The sequence below is a fragment of the Nelumbo nucifera genome, chromosome 1 (genome assembly GCF_055504915.1).
Source record: "Nelumbo nucifera cultivar China Antique chromosome 1, China Antique-T2T, whole genome shotgun sequence".
Taxonomy (NCBI): domain Eukaryota; kingdom Viridiplantae; phylum Streptophyta; class Magnoliopsida; order Proteales; family Nelumbonaceae; genus Nelumbo; species Nelumbo nucifera.
In genome coordinates this window covers 113,929,682-113,947,093 of record NC_142649.1, presented here as the reverse complement: position 1 = coordinate 113,947,093, position 17,412 = coordinate 113,929,682, and the positions used below count along the sequence as shown (strand labels likewise).

Below are 17,412 nucleotides of genomic sequence, written 5' to 3'. Positions count from 1 at the left end.
GACACTCGAAGGACATTTGTGTCCTTTTCAAATGTCACTTAACATCAGGTTAATTATTGATTAATGGTAGGTACTGGATTGTCATGTTTTGAAAGTTCGAGGACCAAAGTGGCATTAGGCACAAAGTACAAGGTACTAATTGGGAATACCTTATAGAAAGTACAAAGTATTTGATTAATTTTGCTTTGTACCATTACATTTTATCATTTCTATGAGTATTTTCTGACATGTGAATTGTGGGAAAGCTTGGAATACTCTTAAGACCTACTATATTTTTGAATTTGAGAGGGGGAAGTTGGTTAATGTGATTTTGGTTTCCATAAATACCTGTGTTCTTTTTTCATATTTATGTGGGGTCCATGGAAAATTCATTTTCCCTGAGTATTAGTTAGACAGGTAAGTGATATCCATTTCCCAAGTGGATAAGCAACTTTCCAACCTAGGGGGAAATTGCCAACACTTGGATGGAACAAAATTGCCCCTTTTAATAATGGTTTTTTATGTATAAAATAGTCATTATCTTATTTACCTGAAAAATAAAATAATAAAGGTATGTGGATTCCAAAAAATAAACAAGACCTTAAATTAAAAGACAATATATAAACTAGGGGTAAGTCAATTTCGTAAAATAAGGATACTTTATAATATAAAACAACATAATGGGATCGAATTTTTTTTTCTATTATTATCAAATCAAATTCTTCTATGGCAATGGACTCCTTGAATGCTCGCCAGATTGATGCTCCCTTAAGTTGCCTTGACTTGGTGTACACATTTTTTTTTCTTTAAAAAAATTGTTTAAATGTGTTAAATTTTTATATGTAAATAGAACTACTTTTATGCCTGCCCATGTGATTGCTAATGAGGCTAAGGCGTTTGATCGGAACCTTTGCTGGGAGGATACTCCCCCATCTTTCCCCTTAGACTTTTGTACTATGGATGGTCTATTATAATATTAAGTTTATTTGGCGATTAAAAAAATATAATATAAAATAACATATTATCTATTTGGCGAGTTTGGGACAGGCGTGTGAGAAATACATAAGGATGAGTATTAATTGACTAAAATTGATCTGAAAATTTCGGTTTTAGTTTTTTCTGTTCAGTTATTTTAGTTTTTGATTAATTTGGATCAGTTCTTTTGGTTTCAGTTTCAATTTTTAGAATTAGAAATTTGATTAACTGAAAAAAAATCAAACTAACCAAACTTTACTATAAAACATATAATATATAATATATAATATAATGGAATTTGATTTCATAATATATATTAGGATACATTTCTTAAACTACCCTTACTATTTAGCTAATTAACTAATTTTAATTATTGTCATAAAGCACCCCTACTATTTTTGATAATTATCATTACCATTAAATTGTAACCTTTAGGATGAAATATCTTTTTTTTTTCCCTTATGTTAAGAGAAATATTGCAGGAAAGATGAATCTTAAGAAACTGTCGTTACATTTTTTGTTGGCGATGAGTTGTATCTCGGTCGTCCTTGAAAGTAAGGTTTTGAACCCTTGTCCTTGTACTTGTTCTTCCTTTACGAGTCTATCAACTCTGATAGTGGATTGGCCGGATTTCGTCATCGCTAGTTATTGGAGGAAGATAAGGCGATAAGGCTCGTGAGAGACCAAGGAGATCCCGGATTTGTATACTTCCTATACAGATAGGATTTAGAAGTTTTAGAAGTTTAGAAGTTTGTATTTCCTTTTGGATTAGGAGTTGGATTTTAGAAAGGAGCAAGACCTCTGATCGACTTGTATATATACATGATAAGAAATATAAGAGGCAGGATCTTGGGGGACTTCGAAATTCTTCATGGTATCAGAGCCAACAAACTCCCTGTTCTTAATCGTCTTCCTCTGTCACTACTGAGCAGAGACACTAGCAGTGATCTCCTTCCACACCTCATCGATTGGCTTGTTACTCTTCGGCAATGTAAAGCTCCCCTGTGCAGCCAAAGAAGACATCCCTGCAGTACCATTTGCTTGACCCTCGCCACTGCTACTTCCGTTCAGGAACAGTTCACGAATATGTAGAGGGTTGACGTGCCAGATCTGAATTCGCCAACCTAGAAGACGCCATTGCTGCAGATTTTTTTAGAGTTTCTGAATTTGCCGACCCAGAAAACGTCATCTCCGTCTTGGAACGAAAAACTGTAGAGACCAGACCCATGCTCTTCGCCTCCAATGTAGAAAACCTCCGACCGGTAAGGACCAACTCAACCGTGTTTCCATATTCGACGATTCCCGGCAGCCTCTGAAACGTCCCGAGATCAGCCGTGATCGCCAAATCAACCTCCTTCACCGAGAAGAATGCGTCTTCTGTACAGTACCTGATATCGCAGGCCGTCATGAGATCGATCCCGCCTCCTATGCACCCACCTTGTATTCCAACGATTATCGGTTTGCGGCACCCTTCGAGGGCACCGACTGGCTGTCAGTTGCTTGGCCACGACGAGCTCGAATGTGAACGGACTTTAACCTTCGTTTCTCAGTCCTTCTGTTGGTTCTCGCTCGGCGTTGCAGGATTGGAGGAAACCAGGTAGGAGCTCAGAATCAGCGGGCTCGCTTGTTATGATTTCTTCGTGAGTCTTGTTAGGATCGTCCATCTACCTCTTAGAATCAAGCTCGGCGTGTTACTTACAATAATCAATCAGCTCGGACGAATCTTGTTGATCGGTTACCATGGCTGCCAACAACGAGAGGAACGGTGAGAGCTCGAGTAAGTCTGAATGGTGGGGAGACAGACCCCGCAGTACGTCGACCGGGCGTGGAGTAGGTTAAGGAAAAGGGGATGGACCCTCTGGCGGATGTGACTGAGGTTCAGCAAAAACCCATGTTGCTCAGTCATCGGTAGGGTGTGAGGTGGTTGCTAATGCAACCGTGACTGACTGAGACAGGACCAGATTGAACGAGCTTAATGATGAGCAATGGCAGACTCTTGTAAGCATGCTTAATGCTTACAAAACCAGGACTAATGAAAAACTCTCTGGTAAGAATTACTCTACTGAATGGATTGTTGACTCTAGGGTGTCACATCACATGACAGAGAATTTAAATGTGCTCGCCGAAACCTATGATGTTGCACCTTGTCCTGTTAGGTTACCCAACAATGCGCACACTGAGGCCGTGAAAGAAAGCACCGTTGAACTTGGAAATAATTTTAAATTGTTGCACGTATTATATGTCCCAAAACTCAATTGTAATTTATTATCAGTAAGTCAATTACTTCGTGACACAGATTATATCGTGATGTTTACTAATAAGTTGTGTGCGATACAGGACCGCATCTCGAGGACTTTGATGGGTGCAGGTGAACAACTTGATGGGGTCTATGTCTTCAAGGGTGTGGCGTCGGTTCGAGCTTACAAGACAGATGGAATTAGGTCATGCGATTTGTGGCATCGGAGATTGGGACACCCTTCTTATCAAACGGTTAGCTTACTTCTTAATATCAGTAATAGTAAGAATAAAACCTGTGATGTTTGTTTGAAGGCAAAACAAACTAGAGATCTTTTTATTCAAAGCAACAATCAGTTGACTGATTGTTTTGCATTAATTCATTGTGACTTATGGGGTGCTTATAGAGTACCTGCATCTTGTGGCGCGGTATATTTTATGACGATTGTTGATGATTATTCTCGAGCAGTTTGGATTTATTTGCTGGTTGAAAAAAGTGAAGTTGGTAGAACATTCAAAAATTTTTGTGTCATGATTGAATGACAATTTAATAAGAAGGTTAAAGTGGTAAGAAGTGATAATGGGACAGAGTTTAAATCCTTGAAGTCATATTTTGACGAACAAGGAATTTTATTTCAAACTTCCTGCGTTGGGACACCACAACAAAATGGTCGTGTGGAGAGAAAGCATCGTCATATTTTGAATGTAGCTAGAGCACTCAGGTTTCAAGCACATCTTCCGATCAATTTCTGGGGTGAGTGTGTTTTGACCGCAGGATACCTGATTAACCGAACACCTTCGACCCTTCTTGGTGGTAAAACACCTTACGAAATGCTATTTGGACAAAGTCGACCCTTCTTGGTGGTAAAACACCTTACAAAATGCTATTTGGACAAAGTCCTCCTTATAAACATCTCAGAGTTTTTGGTTGCTTATGTTTCTCGCATACTAGGGACCGTGACAAGTTTGCCGCTAGGAGTAGGAAATGTGTCTTTGTTGGTACCCTTTTGGGAAAAGGGGTGGAAATTGTACGACCTTGAGTCTGGTGATTACTTCGTCTCACGAGACGTGGTGTTTAGTGAGGCCGAGTTTCCCTTTGCCACTCCGGAACATCAACCCTCTGTAACCAGTCCTCCCATAGCCAAAGAAAATATTGGGTTGCCTTGGGCCACTCCTCCTGACATGGTATTTGAGTCACCTCATATAGAAGTCAGGGGGACCGACATGATCGATGAAGAAGGACATCCGAACACGGGTAATGATGAGGAGGCAGGTCCCCTTGATGAGACAAGGAGCCACACAGATTACAGAGACAATGAAACTCCAACTGCTCCTCAGCCCACCACGGAGGTATTAGACTGCGAGCATCGAGAAAAGTGGACCCCCAGCTATTTACAAGACTTTGTCACACACTCAGCTCGTCGCTTAGACCCCTCCGCTGTTTCTCCTGCATCATCTCAGTCCTCAGGTACTCCTTATCCCATAACTCATTATATGACGTATGATAATTTTTCTGTGAAACATAGACATTTCTTGGCAACTGTTACTATAGGCTGAGAACCTACTCGTTTCTCTGAGGCAATGGCTGATGCTCGGTGGCGCGAGGCTATGCGCCAAGAGATACAAGCTTTGGAAGACAATGGGACATGGACCTTGGAAGACCTCCCACCTGGAAAAAAGGCAAGCGAGTGTAAATGGGTCTAGAAAATCAAGTACAAATCTGATGGATCCATTGAAAGATTTAAAGCACTGTTGGAAGTCCTGGGCAACACTCAAGTTGAAGGTCTTGATTACAATGAGACATTTGCCCCTGTGGCTAAAATGGTCACAGTACGAACCTTCTTAGTAGTTGCTACGGCCCAACATTGGGAATTGCATCAGATGGATGTCCACAATGCTTTTCTGCACGGTGATCTCCATGAGGAGGTCTATATGAAACCTCCTCCAAGTTTTTCGGCCTCTGGGACTGGAAAGGTATGCAAACTCCGAAAATCTTTATATGGTCTGCGGCAAGCCCCCCGGAGCTGGTTCTCTAAGTTGGGTGTTGCCTTGAAAACTTTTGGGTTTGAACAGTCCTATTTCGATTATTCTTTATTTACATATCACAAGAATGGGATTGTCTTGCACGCCCTGGTTTATGTTGATGACTTAATCGTTGGTGGAAATAACCCGGAGTTCATACGCAAATTTAAACAGTATATGAATCGGTGTTTTCGCATGAAGGACTTGGGTGTTATTAAATATTTTTTGGGCATCGAAGTGACTCGCGAATCATCGGGGATATTTCTTTGCCAAAGGAAATATGCACTTGATATTATTACAAAAGCTGGCTTTTTGGGATCCAAACCTGCTCACCTTCCTATTACTCAGAATCATAAACTTGCCCTTGCTGACGGAGCACTTCTGGATGACCCCGAACGATATCGACGTCTTGTGGGCCGTTTGATTTATTTAACCATTACACGGCCGGAGCTCAGTTATTGCATCCATGTCCTGACTCAATTTATGCAGTGTCCTCGTGTTAAAAAGCTAGCTTATTTAACCATCTGAAAGGACGTCCTGGTCAATGAGCTCTGATAGTGATCTGCAATTGTATGCCTATTGTGATTTCGACTGGGAGAGTTGTCCTCTAACTCGTCGCTCTCTTATTGGGTATTTTGTCATGTTCGGACATTCCCCCATCTCCTGGAAGACTAAGAAACAACATACTGTCTCCCATTCCTCTGCCGAGGCTGAATACCGGTCAATGGCTACTACCAATTGTGAGTTGAAGTGGCTAAAAGGTCTGTTGTCGTCTTTGGGTGTATCTCATCCTCAACCTATACGCTTGTTTTGTGATAATCAAGCTGCTCTGCACATTGTTGCAAACACCGTCTTCCATGAATGAATCAAACATATTGAAGTTGATTTTCATTTCATTTGCAATGAGCTGCAAGCCGGCACCATTGTGCCTTCCAATATACGTACCAGTGAACAAGTTACCGACATTTTCACAAAGGCTCTCAAACAAAAACAGTTTGATTATTTCCTTCCCAAGTTGGGCATTCGCAATCCTCATGCACCACCTTGAGGGGGAGTATTGGATGAAGATAAGGCGATAAGGCTCACGAGAGACCAAGGAGATCCCGTATTTGTATGATTCATGTACAGATAGGATTTAGAAGTTTTAGAAGATTTAGAAGTTTAGAAGTTTGTATTTCCTTTTGGATTAGGAGTTGGATTTTAGAAAGGAGCAAGACCTCCGATCGACTTGTATATATACATGATAAGAAATATGGACAGGCAGGATCAGGATCTTGGGGGACTTCGAAATTCTTCACCAGTAGATGCAAGCCAAGGCCGCAGAGCCATTTTCATACCCACCCAAGCCCCAAACCCCAAATTTGGTATTCCAGTTTTTGTACTTGAATGGCTCGATTCTAACGAGTCTGCAAAAGTTTAAAGCTAACTCATTCCTTAACCCTTTGCTTTACGGCTCGCCAAACGCCAATTGCTCCTTGTCGTAACAAAGCAGTGCCACTGACAAGTTGAGGTAGCAGTTCTAACAATAGTGGTGGCGACGACAACAAACTGGAACTGAACAAGAAGCTCATCTTCTTTTAAAATGCTAGTAGGGTTTTCGATCTGGAGGATCTCTTGAGGGCGTCAGCTAACGCTTTGGGGAAGGGGATGTTTGGTGTTCAAAAAACCAGACATAATTGTTCAGAAAACTTGGTGGCAAAGTGTCCCTTGCTGTGTTCATCAACAACGGACATTAAAGGAAACAGAATCGTTCAGAAAACCTGGTAGCAAAGCGTTCTGATGCGCTTCGAGGCACCAAACCCTTGGTGAAATTGGTGGTTACATGTTCATCAATAGCAAACATTGAGGACTCTTGCATCCAATTCCATCAAAGATCCTGCCTTTCGATTTTGAATCACTTTAGTTGACGCCGACAAATCCAAAAGGCAACACTGTGGTGTTCTAGAAGGACAAGGAAACATATTGTAAATCAAAAACCAGTGTACGGTAATCTTAGACACCGTTTAAGAAGGCAACAGTTCAACACCATCACCGACAATTCTAACAACCTGCCCAACTATCTCGAATCTCGACCCCCTCTCTCTCTCTCCACATCCATTCTTCAACCTCACCCCACTTCCACTGTCACCAGGCCACCGGTTGCACCACTACAACTTCTCTCGAATCTCTGCTACCATCCGCTTGAACATCAACCAAATTGTTGTTGCACCCCACATCCTCCAACTTGAGATCTTAAATCTTTCTAGGCAATTCTTTGTCTCACTTTGGATTGATGAGGATGATTCCATTCATGACAAGCTTTTTTGGCATTTTGGCAATGACAATGACACGGCGGTGATTCTTACTTGACTTAAAAGAAGAGGGACGAAGGGTAATATTGGGTTTAAAAGAATTATGTGTCAACTGTCACATGGTGTCACATATGTGCGGATTTTGATGGAACATTAACGGATGCTAACAACAGGGATAGAGGTAGTCAATTGTCAGAAACATTAGGACTGGTTTAAGACAATAGTTAAACAATAAGGGTAGAATTTGTCAATTAGCTAAATAGTAGGGATAGTTTATGAAATTCGCCCTATACTATAATATATATTACATATTATATGTTACAATATATATATATATATATATATATATATATATATATATATTACTGAAGTTCGGTTTTAACCAAAAATTTTGGTTTTCATTTTTTCTTATTTGGTTTTTAAAATTTCAGTTTATTTAGCTCGGCTTTTAATTGAATAAATCGAATGCTCACCCCTAGAAATACTACATCACCTTGCCTCGGTGATGAGAGTAGAATTTATCATATTTTTATCCCCAATTATTCTATCTTTTATACTAAATTAGCATCTAATTGGACTCATATTTCTTGTATTTTGATCTAGGGTATGAACGAAGGCATCAAGAGCAAAGAAAGATAAATCGGATGATTTTTCACAGTTTTGACATCGTTCAGTGATCTGGGCCTAACTCGCGTCTCCAAACTCTGAATGGGCTGATTCAAGATCCACTGGAAAGATGAGAGAAAAATCCACAACTTTCATGTTTTGGGATTTCTCAGATTCGGCCTGCATCAAAGTCAAATCCGGGCCCGAAGTCGGGGAAATTTCGTAGGAAGGCCCAATCCGCAGTTGAAGCCCAATTCGCAGATGAGTTCTACTACGAATCCAAGAACAAGAAACTAAGAAGAATCCTTCTAGATCCAAAGTCTTGATGTAATCTTAGAGTGAAAAAGGGATTGAGTTCAAGAGATAAAGAGATAAGATTAGAATTAGGATAGGACTTTCTATTTTCTGTAAAGATCAACTTCAAGAGAAAGTAGGAGACCACCCCCTCCCCTTTAATTTATATAAAGGAGGGGGCGGACCAGATTTAAGGGGGGACTTAATCACTTGATCACTGAATCATTCAATCATTCAACTTCTGATTTGAATCAAGGAGCAAGGAGCAATCAGTTAAGAAGGGTTCAAGAAAGGTTCAAGAATTCAAGAAGAGGAGATCTCAGCACCATGGGCGAATTCAAGAGTTCTTTATTCCCCTTTGTTTGTTTTAATTCTTCCATTATGAACTGATTTGTTTCTTGCTAGGGCTGTGGAAAGCCTAACCATGTTAGTGAATATATTTTTATCTTCTTGATTTATCCAAGATTGTGATTTCCATATAGTCTATGAATTATTGTGCTTAATGCAATTAAGAGCTTGGCCACCTCTTAATTGATTTGGGTTATGTGAATGAATTGAGAGAGGAATTCACATAATTGACAGAATAATGCATAGTGTGAATTGAATGGTATATATATATATATATATACATGATTCATCTGAATTTAATGGTTTTCTTGGACTTAATGCACTTCCATCTTGAGAGCTCTACTCGAGAGATCGAAGGGTTACCTGATGGGCGTAGGCTTAGTATATCTCGAGAGAGAATATTAAATAAATTTATGAAAATCTCAGCTTATGGGAATAACAATTAGTCTTGGATAATTGGACCCATCAATATTCATTACATTGGTTAGGTGGACCAAAAGTCCTAACGATTTCATCGTTGCATATTCGGTTAGTAATCACCTTTGTTTCCATTTTCTCCTTGCTCCAGTTTTTATTTTCAGTAGTTCTTGTTTCCTTAACTCTAAATTTCGACTGTCCAAATAATTAGGGAAGATTGTGATTCTAATACTTATTTTGTTAAATCCTCGTGGGAACGATATTATTATACTACTTGATAAATAGTGCACTTGCTAGAGTTATATATTTATAGCTATCACTCGTCCCCATCACCAAAGTAACAGATCTCTCCAAAACTTGCCCCAAACCCGATGAATGCCGCAAACCTACCCCCAAACTCAATCAATGTTCAAAATCCTCCCAAAGGCAAATTTCTTGAAGTATCTCTAAGTTTTAAGAAATTAACTAACTCTACCCCTATTATTTACATATTGTGTTAAAGTACCCCTCAAGTTTTTAAACAATTGACTAAACCCCCTTGCCATTAGTATTTATTAATGGAGAGATTAAACGGATTATTTTATCAATCATTTTTCTTTAAATTTTCATAGTGAAACATTAGACCTTTTGCTGAAATTCATCAATGGGTTTAATAGTTGAAATGGGGCTTTCGTTTTGGCATTTTAAGGGATTTGCTCTCTTAAGACTTTATGCTCAGAATAAACTGAAGATTGGTGGGTTACATTATCATGTTTTCCCCCTGCTGATATTTCAGTAATCTGGGAGACAATGTAATGGCAGCAGCTTCTATTCTTCCTCTGTCCCTTGTAGCTTCTACTAATTAGTTTTTGAAAAAACTGAAACATGGGTTTAATTCCTTCTTTATTCATCTCCAACCCATTTTCGTTTCATTAACAGATGCTGAGATGACCTCTAGCAAGATGGGTATAAACTGCGGTCAGATTGGATTCAAATTGAACTCAGATGCAATTTCATGGTATAGAACAAGACTTGATGCACAGTCCCTTTTTTGAAAGCATTCATTGACAAAATTTTCTCTCTCTCTCTCTTACTTGTACCCCATCCCTGGGCTCTCTTTTACCAATCAAACCTAAGGCCCACCAGCAGTTTCCGCCGTTGCCTACAACCTTCTGCAGCCGGTGACCAGCGTTCGTCGGATATAGTCTTAAGGTTCAAGCCGCAAAGATTGGACAGAGGTACTAGCGTTCATTCTTGCCCGCTGAATCTGCTATTTACAGAATTTTGAAGACAAAATAGTAAGTCTGCTTTTCTTTCTTTCTTTCCAACTGATTCGTTGGAACGTTTTGATTAGTCAAAATTTTTACGGTACGTTTGGAAAGGGGGAAGTTATTGAATACTCAAATTTCTCTATTATTGAATATCTAAATTTCTTGAATAAAGAAGCAATGATTTGGAAATGTTAATTTTTTGTCAATGTATAGTTGATAAAGAAAATTAAATGACATTTGAAGGGTATTTGTGTTCTTTTCAAATGTCAAATAACGGGGCAATTTAACCATTGATTAGTGACAGTTATTGGATTGTCACATTTTGAAAGTTCGGATATTGAATTATAACATTTTAAAGTTCGAGTACCAAAGTGACGTTAGGCAGTAGGCACAAAGTACAAGGTATTAATCTAGAATTTTCCAAACAAAAATCAAAATTAACAGGAACGTTTTGATTGGTCAAAATTTTTATGGTACCATAGATTTTTCCGTATAAATACACTGTAGACCATAGGGCACACAACCGAACCACTAGCCTCAGAGGAAGATGAACCAGAAATTAATCATCCCCAGTTTGATCACCAGATCACCAGAGATCTGGTTTGGTTATGCCACCATATCTCTCCTTGCTTCAAACCCCCTTTCCTAATTTTTCTGTTTTTTTTTTATTTTTTTAATTCCACATAATAACCTGATGTAGCGCAATCCGGCTCCTCCCTACAGAAGATGATCTGGCTACCAGCAACGACGGGCTCGATGAACCTACAAGAGATGAATCAGAGAACCCGGGGTTGTTTACCCGGCGGGGTCGCTCCGATGCTTAAGTTAGCACTTGGTTGCAAGCTGAAAATGATATTAGATTGTGAGAGAGCTATGGAGCAGAGATTACGCATCCCCTCACCCTCAGGGGGTGGTGCCTTTATATACTGGAGTCCTTGTGGGTTCGGTGGAGTAGTTACGGAATTCTCGCTGCAGCAGAATCCGTTTTCGTGTTAGTTGGGGATAACGCTACCAACCGGTAAGGCTGACCATTTCCGCCTGAATCGGGGAGTGGGGAGATAATATTAGCCGTTACAAGGTATGATCCTGTAAGACGCGGAGTACAGTGATGAGATCCCCGGGATTGCCATGCGGTGGTCGGTTAGCATTGCCTGAGCTCGTGCTCTTTAGATCCGACCTGATATGAATGTCGAAGTGCCTTGGGACCGAGGTGGTCCTAATGTGACCTTGCACAGAGGTATACTCGTCCCGAGGTGGACTTGTCCGAGGTGGTCCGGTTATCTGAGCTCGACCCGTTGCGGACTTGGCGTGTCAGGCTGAGCTGTTGTCCTACTAGTTAGGTCGCGTCCACGTGTCCCCTTATCATTAGGTAGAGCCAAATCACCTTTCATCAATTGCCCCCCACTCCCCGAGCTAGGGGTCCTGACCCGGTGCGGGGAATTCATGACGAGCCAAGTGGATTTGGTCCGAGGTTTGGGCAGCTAACCAGATGAATCACGGGTCGGACTTGTTCGGCCACCTGACTCAACCAGGAAAACCCAGGTCGCATTTGGCCCAAGCGCAGACGTCACACGATCTATAAACTCCGCAGACGTCAAAAAATGCGCTAAACCGATTTTATCCTCGGGGGTCGCACAGCCGGTTTTCCTAGGAACCATTGGATCGCTTCGATCTCAACCGTTAGTTCTTGGGCATAGCGGCTATAAATATGGGGTCCGTGACTCATTTTTCTCGCCACAAATTCTGTGATAGAGCTCTCTCGAGGTCACATCGGAATCTTTCAGCTCCCTCTTCTCTTTGTGTTCCGAGGTCTTCCTTTTCGGTGAGTCTGTGTTTCCTTCGTTTGTTTTTCCTCTGCCCTTTAATCATGTCTAGTTATAGTGTAGATAGGATTTTAGGTAGTTCTAGCGAGTTTGAGGGTGCTGAGGTGCAAACCGCGGCCCCTGCTGGGGAGGCCAGCTTGTCGCTATGCGACTCCCCTCTTCGGTCTTTGGAGGGGACTTCGGTGCCCGAGGTTGAGCCATCTCAGCTCGAGGAGACTGAGGTTCGAGAAGAGGGACCATCCTCTAGAATGGAGGCCCCGTCTTCTTCCCGAGGTCGGGACTCAGATGACATTGGTCCCTCTACCCTGACTTCGGATAGGCTGATGTATCTAGTAGCTCGCTATCGTCTTCCCGATAGCTTAGTCTTCAGCCTTCCACTAGGTCAATACCCTTGGGCTCATGATCACCATGAGCTCGAAGTTTTTGAGGAGCAGCTCACAGCTGGGCTGCGCTTCCTGCTTCACCCCTTTATTGTAGAAATAGTTAAGTTTTTTAATATTACTATCGACCAACTACATCCGAACTCAATCCGAAACATATATGATCTCCCTATTCCACGAGTACAACCGTCCTTTGTCTTTAGATACCTTTAGTTCAATCTGTGCCATCAAGAGGAACTCCGTTTGTTTGCATGGGGACGTCAGACAAAGCTATTATATTTCTCCTCGGCCCGGGTTCAAGATCTTGTTCGGCTGCCCGAACAAGGTTTCGGCTTGGAAGAGGAGGTACCTAATTGTCTGAAATCTTGAGGGGTGGCCTTTCTCAACTCACTAGAGGGTGGCAATCAAGGATCCCGGGGTGAGCTTGGATTCAGAAACTAGGGCAGTCATCAACTCGTGGAAGGACCTCGGCCTCAAGATGAAAGATTTCTTGGCCGAGGAGAAGCTTGTGCAAGCTGGTCTGAGCCCTCCTGGTAGGTTTCTACCTTGGTTTTTTATTTTAAATTTCTTTTTAATTCGCGGCTAACCTTTTGCTCTTGCAGTTACCATGCCGGAGGTCGATGCCGAGAACCTTCTCAAGAGTTCTCAGAGAGGGAAGAAGAAGAAGGCTTCGAAGAAGCTTCGCCGGGAGGCCGGTCCTTCAGCCCCTGCCCCATCCGAGGTTCTGGCCATGGAGTCGATCTCTACCGAGCTCCCCGAGGAGGAGGTTCATCCTCGACCCCCCGTAGTGGACCTGAATGATGATCAGGAGGAGGATGCTCAGCCTCATGGACCGGGGTGCACTTCTGTACTCGAGCAGGAAAGTGTTCAACCTCATAGGCCGGAGAGCACTTCTGCACCCGAGCAGGAAAGTGTCTAACCTCATAGGCCGGAGAGCACTTCTGCACCGAGGCCCAAGTCCTCCAAGTAGAGCATAATGACCCTTCAGCTCGGAATGCGCAAGAGCCAGGACACCATCTTTCCTGACGAGGTCGCGGAGTGGGATGGCATGCCTACAGCCTGGTTCGGAGGCCGAGCTACCAGTTATTGCACGGTGGTAAGTATCTTACTTTACATTTTGTTTCTTTGTTAATTTCAAATGTACTTACCTCGGTTTTATTTGCTAGGTGCATTCCGTCATTCATTCGTTGATGTGTCAGTCCGAGATCCGTCTGAAGCAGGCTCGGGATGTCGAGGAGAAGGCACGACAGCTTCATCGCGAGCTAGACATAGCTCGGGGTGAGATACTTCGGGCCAAGAATGGAGCTCATAGCCAGCAGGAGTTGATCTTGGGCATGACTGAGGAGAAGGAGAAGCAACAGGAACTAATCTCCGCACTGACCGAGGAGAAAATGAAGCAACAGGAGCAGATCTCGACGTTGACTGAGGAGAAGGCAAAGCTTCAACAAGAGAACGAGAGTCTCGAAGCGACGATCCAGGAGCGGACTATGATCTTCGAGACCACTATCCAAGAGGCGCGAGCTGAAGAAAGAAGCCACGCTATCGAACGCTTCAAGGAATCTTTGGAGTTCCACGATCTCCAGGTCGAGTATGGATCGTGCTCCTATTGTTCCAAGTTCAAACTGTGCAGGTACTTAGTGCGGCAGAAGTTCCCCGACCTTGATCACGGAGTCATCACTATGTCGGGCCTTACTCCCGAGTGGCGAAGGCGGCGAACGAAGAGCCCAGCTCATCAGAGGAGGAAAGTGATGATGAAGTCGAAGAGGCAGGCCCCTCGGGTCAGGAGGACGTAGAAGAGCACATGGAGACCGACCCGGCTGACAGTCTTCGAGCATAATCCTGGCTTGTTTCTTCTCTTTGTGTTTTTTATGTACACCCCGAGGCCACCGAGCTCGGGTTAGACAAAGTCCTTGTGTAAACATTTTCCCATCAATGAAAAACAGACTTCTTTGTGTAATTCTTGTGTAGAAATATTCTAAGTATAGATAACTCCCGAACTGGGCAACAAGTGTATAGGTTACCCGAATTGTCGAGCTATCGAGCTGGACAACAAGTAAGGATAGCCAAAGTAAAAAAATTTCTAAGTGTTTGTTACCCCGAATTGTCTACTTAGTAGGGGCAATTTTACATAATGTACGCCGAGGTGAGCAAGGTTGCAGGGTATATACCCGACCTGTCTGCGCACGGGCTACTCATTTAAATGTCGGTTGTCCCTAACGAGTCCAACATGTTGATGTATGCCGAAGTGGACTAGATGTCGTAGGGCTCACACCTGAGCTGTCTACACTTTAGGCATTATAAGTATTTTGCCTATGCCGAAGAGGCGTAGGACTTATATGCCCATGCCGAGGAGGCGATTGGGACTTATATGCCCATGCCAAAGAGGCGACTGGGACTTATATGCCCATGCCGAAGAGGTGACCGGGACTCGTTTGCCCAAGCCAAAGACTTATGGGAGTGACTCACAGTTCACTCTCCAGTTAGACGATCACAGGTAGTATCGCCTTAGATTGTTGATGTTCCACGCTCGAGGTACCTGTCTTCCTTCTAAGGCTTCGAGCTCGTACGTACCTTCCCCAAGTACCCGCTTTACTCAGTAGGGACCTTCCCAGTTCGGTTCGAGCTTACCAACACTGGGCTCAGGTACCATAACTTTCCGAAGGACCAAGTCTCCGGCACGGAAGTGCCACTTCTTGACCCGGGCGTTATAGTACCGATCCACTCTTTGCTAGTAGGTTGTGGTCCGGATATATGCGAGGTCCCGTACTTCTTCCACCAGGTCGAGGTTGGTACGGAGCTCGTCATCATTTGCCTCTTCGTCATATGCCTCCAGGCGTAACGTAGGCACCTCGATCTCGGCTGGGATTACCGTTTTCGTGCCATAGGTGAGGTTGAAGGGAGTTTCACCCGTGGCGGTCTTCACGGTGGTTCGATAGGCCCATAATACACTGGCCAGCTCGTCTACCCACAGTCCTTTAGCTCGGGCTAAGCGGGCCTTTAGTCCATGGAGTATTGCTCTGTTCCTGACCTCCGCCTGCCCGTTTGCTTGATGGTGTGCCACGGAAGTGAAATTCTGCTGTATCCCCATCTCGGCACACCAATTATGAAACTTGATATCTTCAAACTGCTTACCGTTGTCAGAGATAAGCACTCGAGGTAGCCCGAAGCGGCATACTATACTCCTCCAAAAGAAGTTTTGTACACTTCGTGCTGTAATTGTCGCTAGGGGTTCCGCCTCCACCCACTTTGTGAAGTAATCCACCGCTACCACCAAGAATCTCCTCTGTCCTGTCGCTGGCAGGAATGGTCCAAGGATGTCGATTCCCCACTGTGCGAAGGGCCATGGGCTAGTGAGGTACTTCAGGTCGGCAGCAGGTTGGTGGTGGATGTTGGCATGCATTTGGCATTTATCGCACTTCTTGATAAGCTCGAGTGCGTCTGCCTTCATCGTGGGCTAGTAATACCCTTGTCGCAGCGCTTTCAGCGCAATCTGGCTGCTCCTTGCAGAAGATGATCTGGCTACCAGCAACGACGGATTCGATGAACCTGCAAGAGATGAATCAGAGAACCCGGGGTTGTTTGCCCAGCGGGGTCGCTCTGATGCTTAAGTTAGCACTTGGTTGCGAGCTGAAAATGATATTAGATCGTGAGAGAGCTAGAGAGCAGATATTACGCATCCCCTCTCCCTCGGGGGGTGGTGCCTTTATATATTGGAGTCCTTGCGGGTTCGGTGGAGTAGTTCCAGAATTCTCATTGCGGCAGGATCCGTTTCCGTGTTAGTTGGGGATAACGCTACCAATAGGTAAGGCTGACCATTTCCGCCTGAATCGGGTGGAGAGATAATATTAGCTGTTACAAGGTATGATCCCGTAAGATGGGGAGTACGGTGATGAGATCCCCGGGATTGCCATGTGGTGGTCAATCAGTATTGCCTGAGCTCATGCTCTTTAGATCCAACCTGATATGAATGCCGAAGTGCCTTGGGACTGAGGTGGTCCTGATGTGACCTTGCACCGAGGTATACTCATCCCGAGGTAGACTTGTCCTGAGGTGGACTTGTCCGAGGTGGTCCAGTTATCCGAGCTCGATCCATTGTGGACTTGGCGTGTCAGGCTGAGCTATTGTCCTACTAGTTAGGTCGCGTCCACGTGTCCCCTTATCATTAGGTCGGGCCAAATCACCCTTCATCATAACCCATCAAACCAATAAGGAAATCACATATGCTTAACTATTTCTAACAGCCATAAAGAAAGAAGAATTTGCTTTTCTTATGTTTAGCCAAGTGGCACCACTTTCCCCCACTTCCTCCTAAATTGTATCTAATTCCTATTTATCTCCTAAATCATCTCTAACCCCTATTTATCTCTTAAACTATCTCTAATTTAGTAGAGAGATTCTCTCCTAAATTATCTGTAATTCCTATTTATCATCTCCCCCACTTTTTATCTATATCTATCTAAAAAAAGTTCCAATTAAAAAAAAATCAGAACTATTTAAATGATAGGGAAATTGTCTAAAACTCACCATGAGTTTTCATCATTTCTCTTAAACTCACCACAACTTTTCAAAATGTCTAAAATTCACCATGTCACTAACTTGACGTTAAACACACTAACAAACTTACCATTTTAACCTTCATAGAAAAATATAAAATATATACAAAAATAAATTAACGGGTGCTAATATATTACCATTTTGATGAGGGCAGATTTGGCCCTCCAGTGAAATTGTGACACTTGGCACCTCATGCAAACCAAGTGCAGCCTCTTGACAACTGAGCAGCTCGGCATAG

General features: G+C 43.0%; 1 protein-coding gene across 1 annotated transcript; it reads right to left on the bottom strand.

Moving 5' to 3' along the window:
- Nucleotides 1–1,875: 1,875 nt before the first annotated feature.
- LOC104588190 (uncharacterized) lies at nt 1,876–2,362 on the bottom strand. The gene is made up of 2 exons (XM_010246030.2): nt 2,179–2,362; nt 1,876–2,078 (listed from the first exon to the last, which is right to left on the bottom strand). The coding sequence occupies exons 1-2, from the start codon at nt 2,360–2,362 to the stop codon at nt 1,876–1,878; spliced, it is 387 nt and encodes a 128-aa protein (XP_010244332.2).
- Between the last annotated feature and the right edge of the window lie 15,050 nt (nt 2,363–17,412).

Excerpts from the sequence above, each read along its gene's own strand:
- LOC104588190 (XM_010246030.2), bottom strand. The coding sequence starts at position 2,362 with ATGACGGCCTGCGATATCAGGTACTGTACAGAAGACGCATTCTTCTCG. Across the intron at positions 2,079-2,178 it reads ATTGGAGGCGAAGAGCATGG|GTTGGCGAATTCAGATCTGG; the intron begins GTCTGGTCTCTA and ends GGCGTCTTCTAG.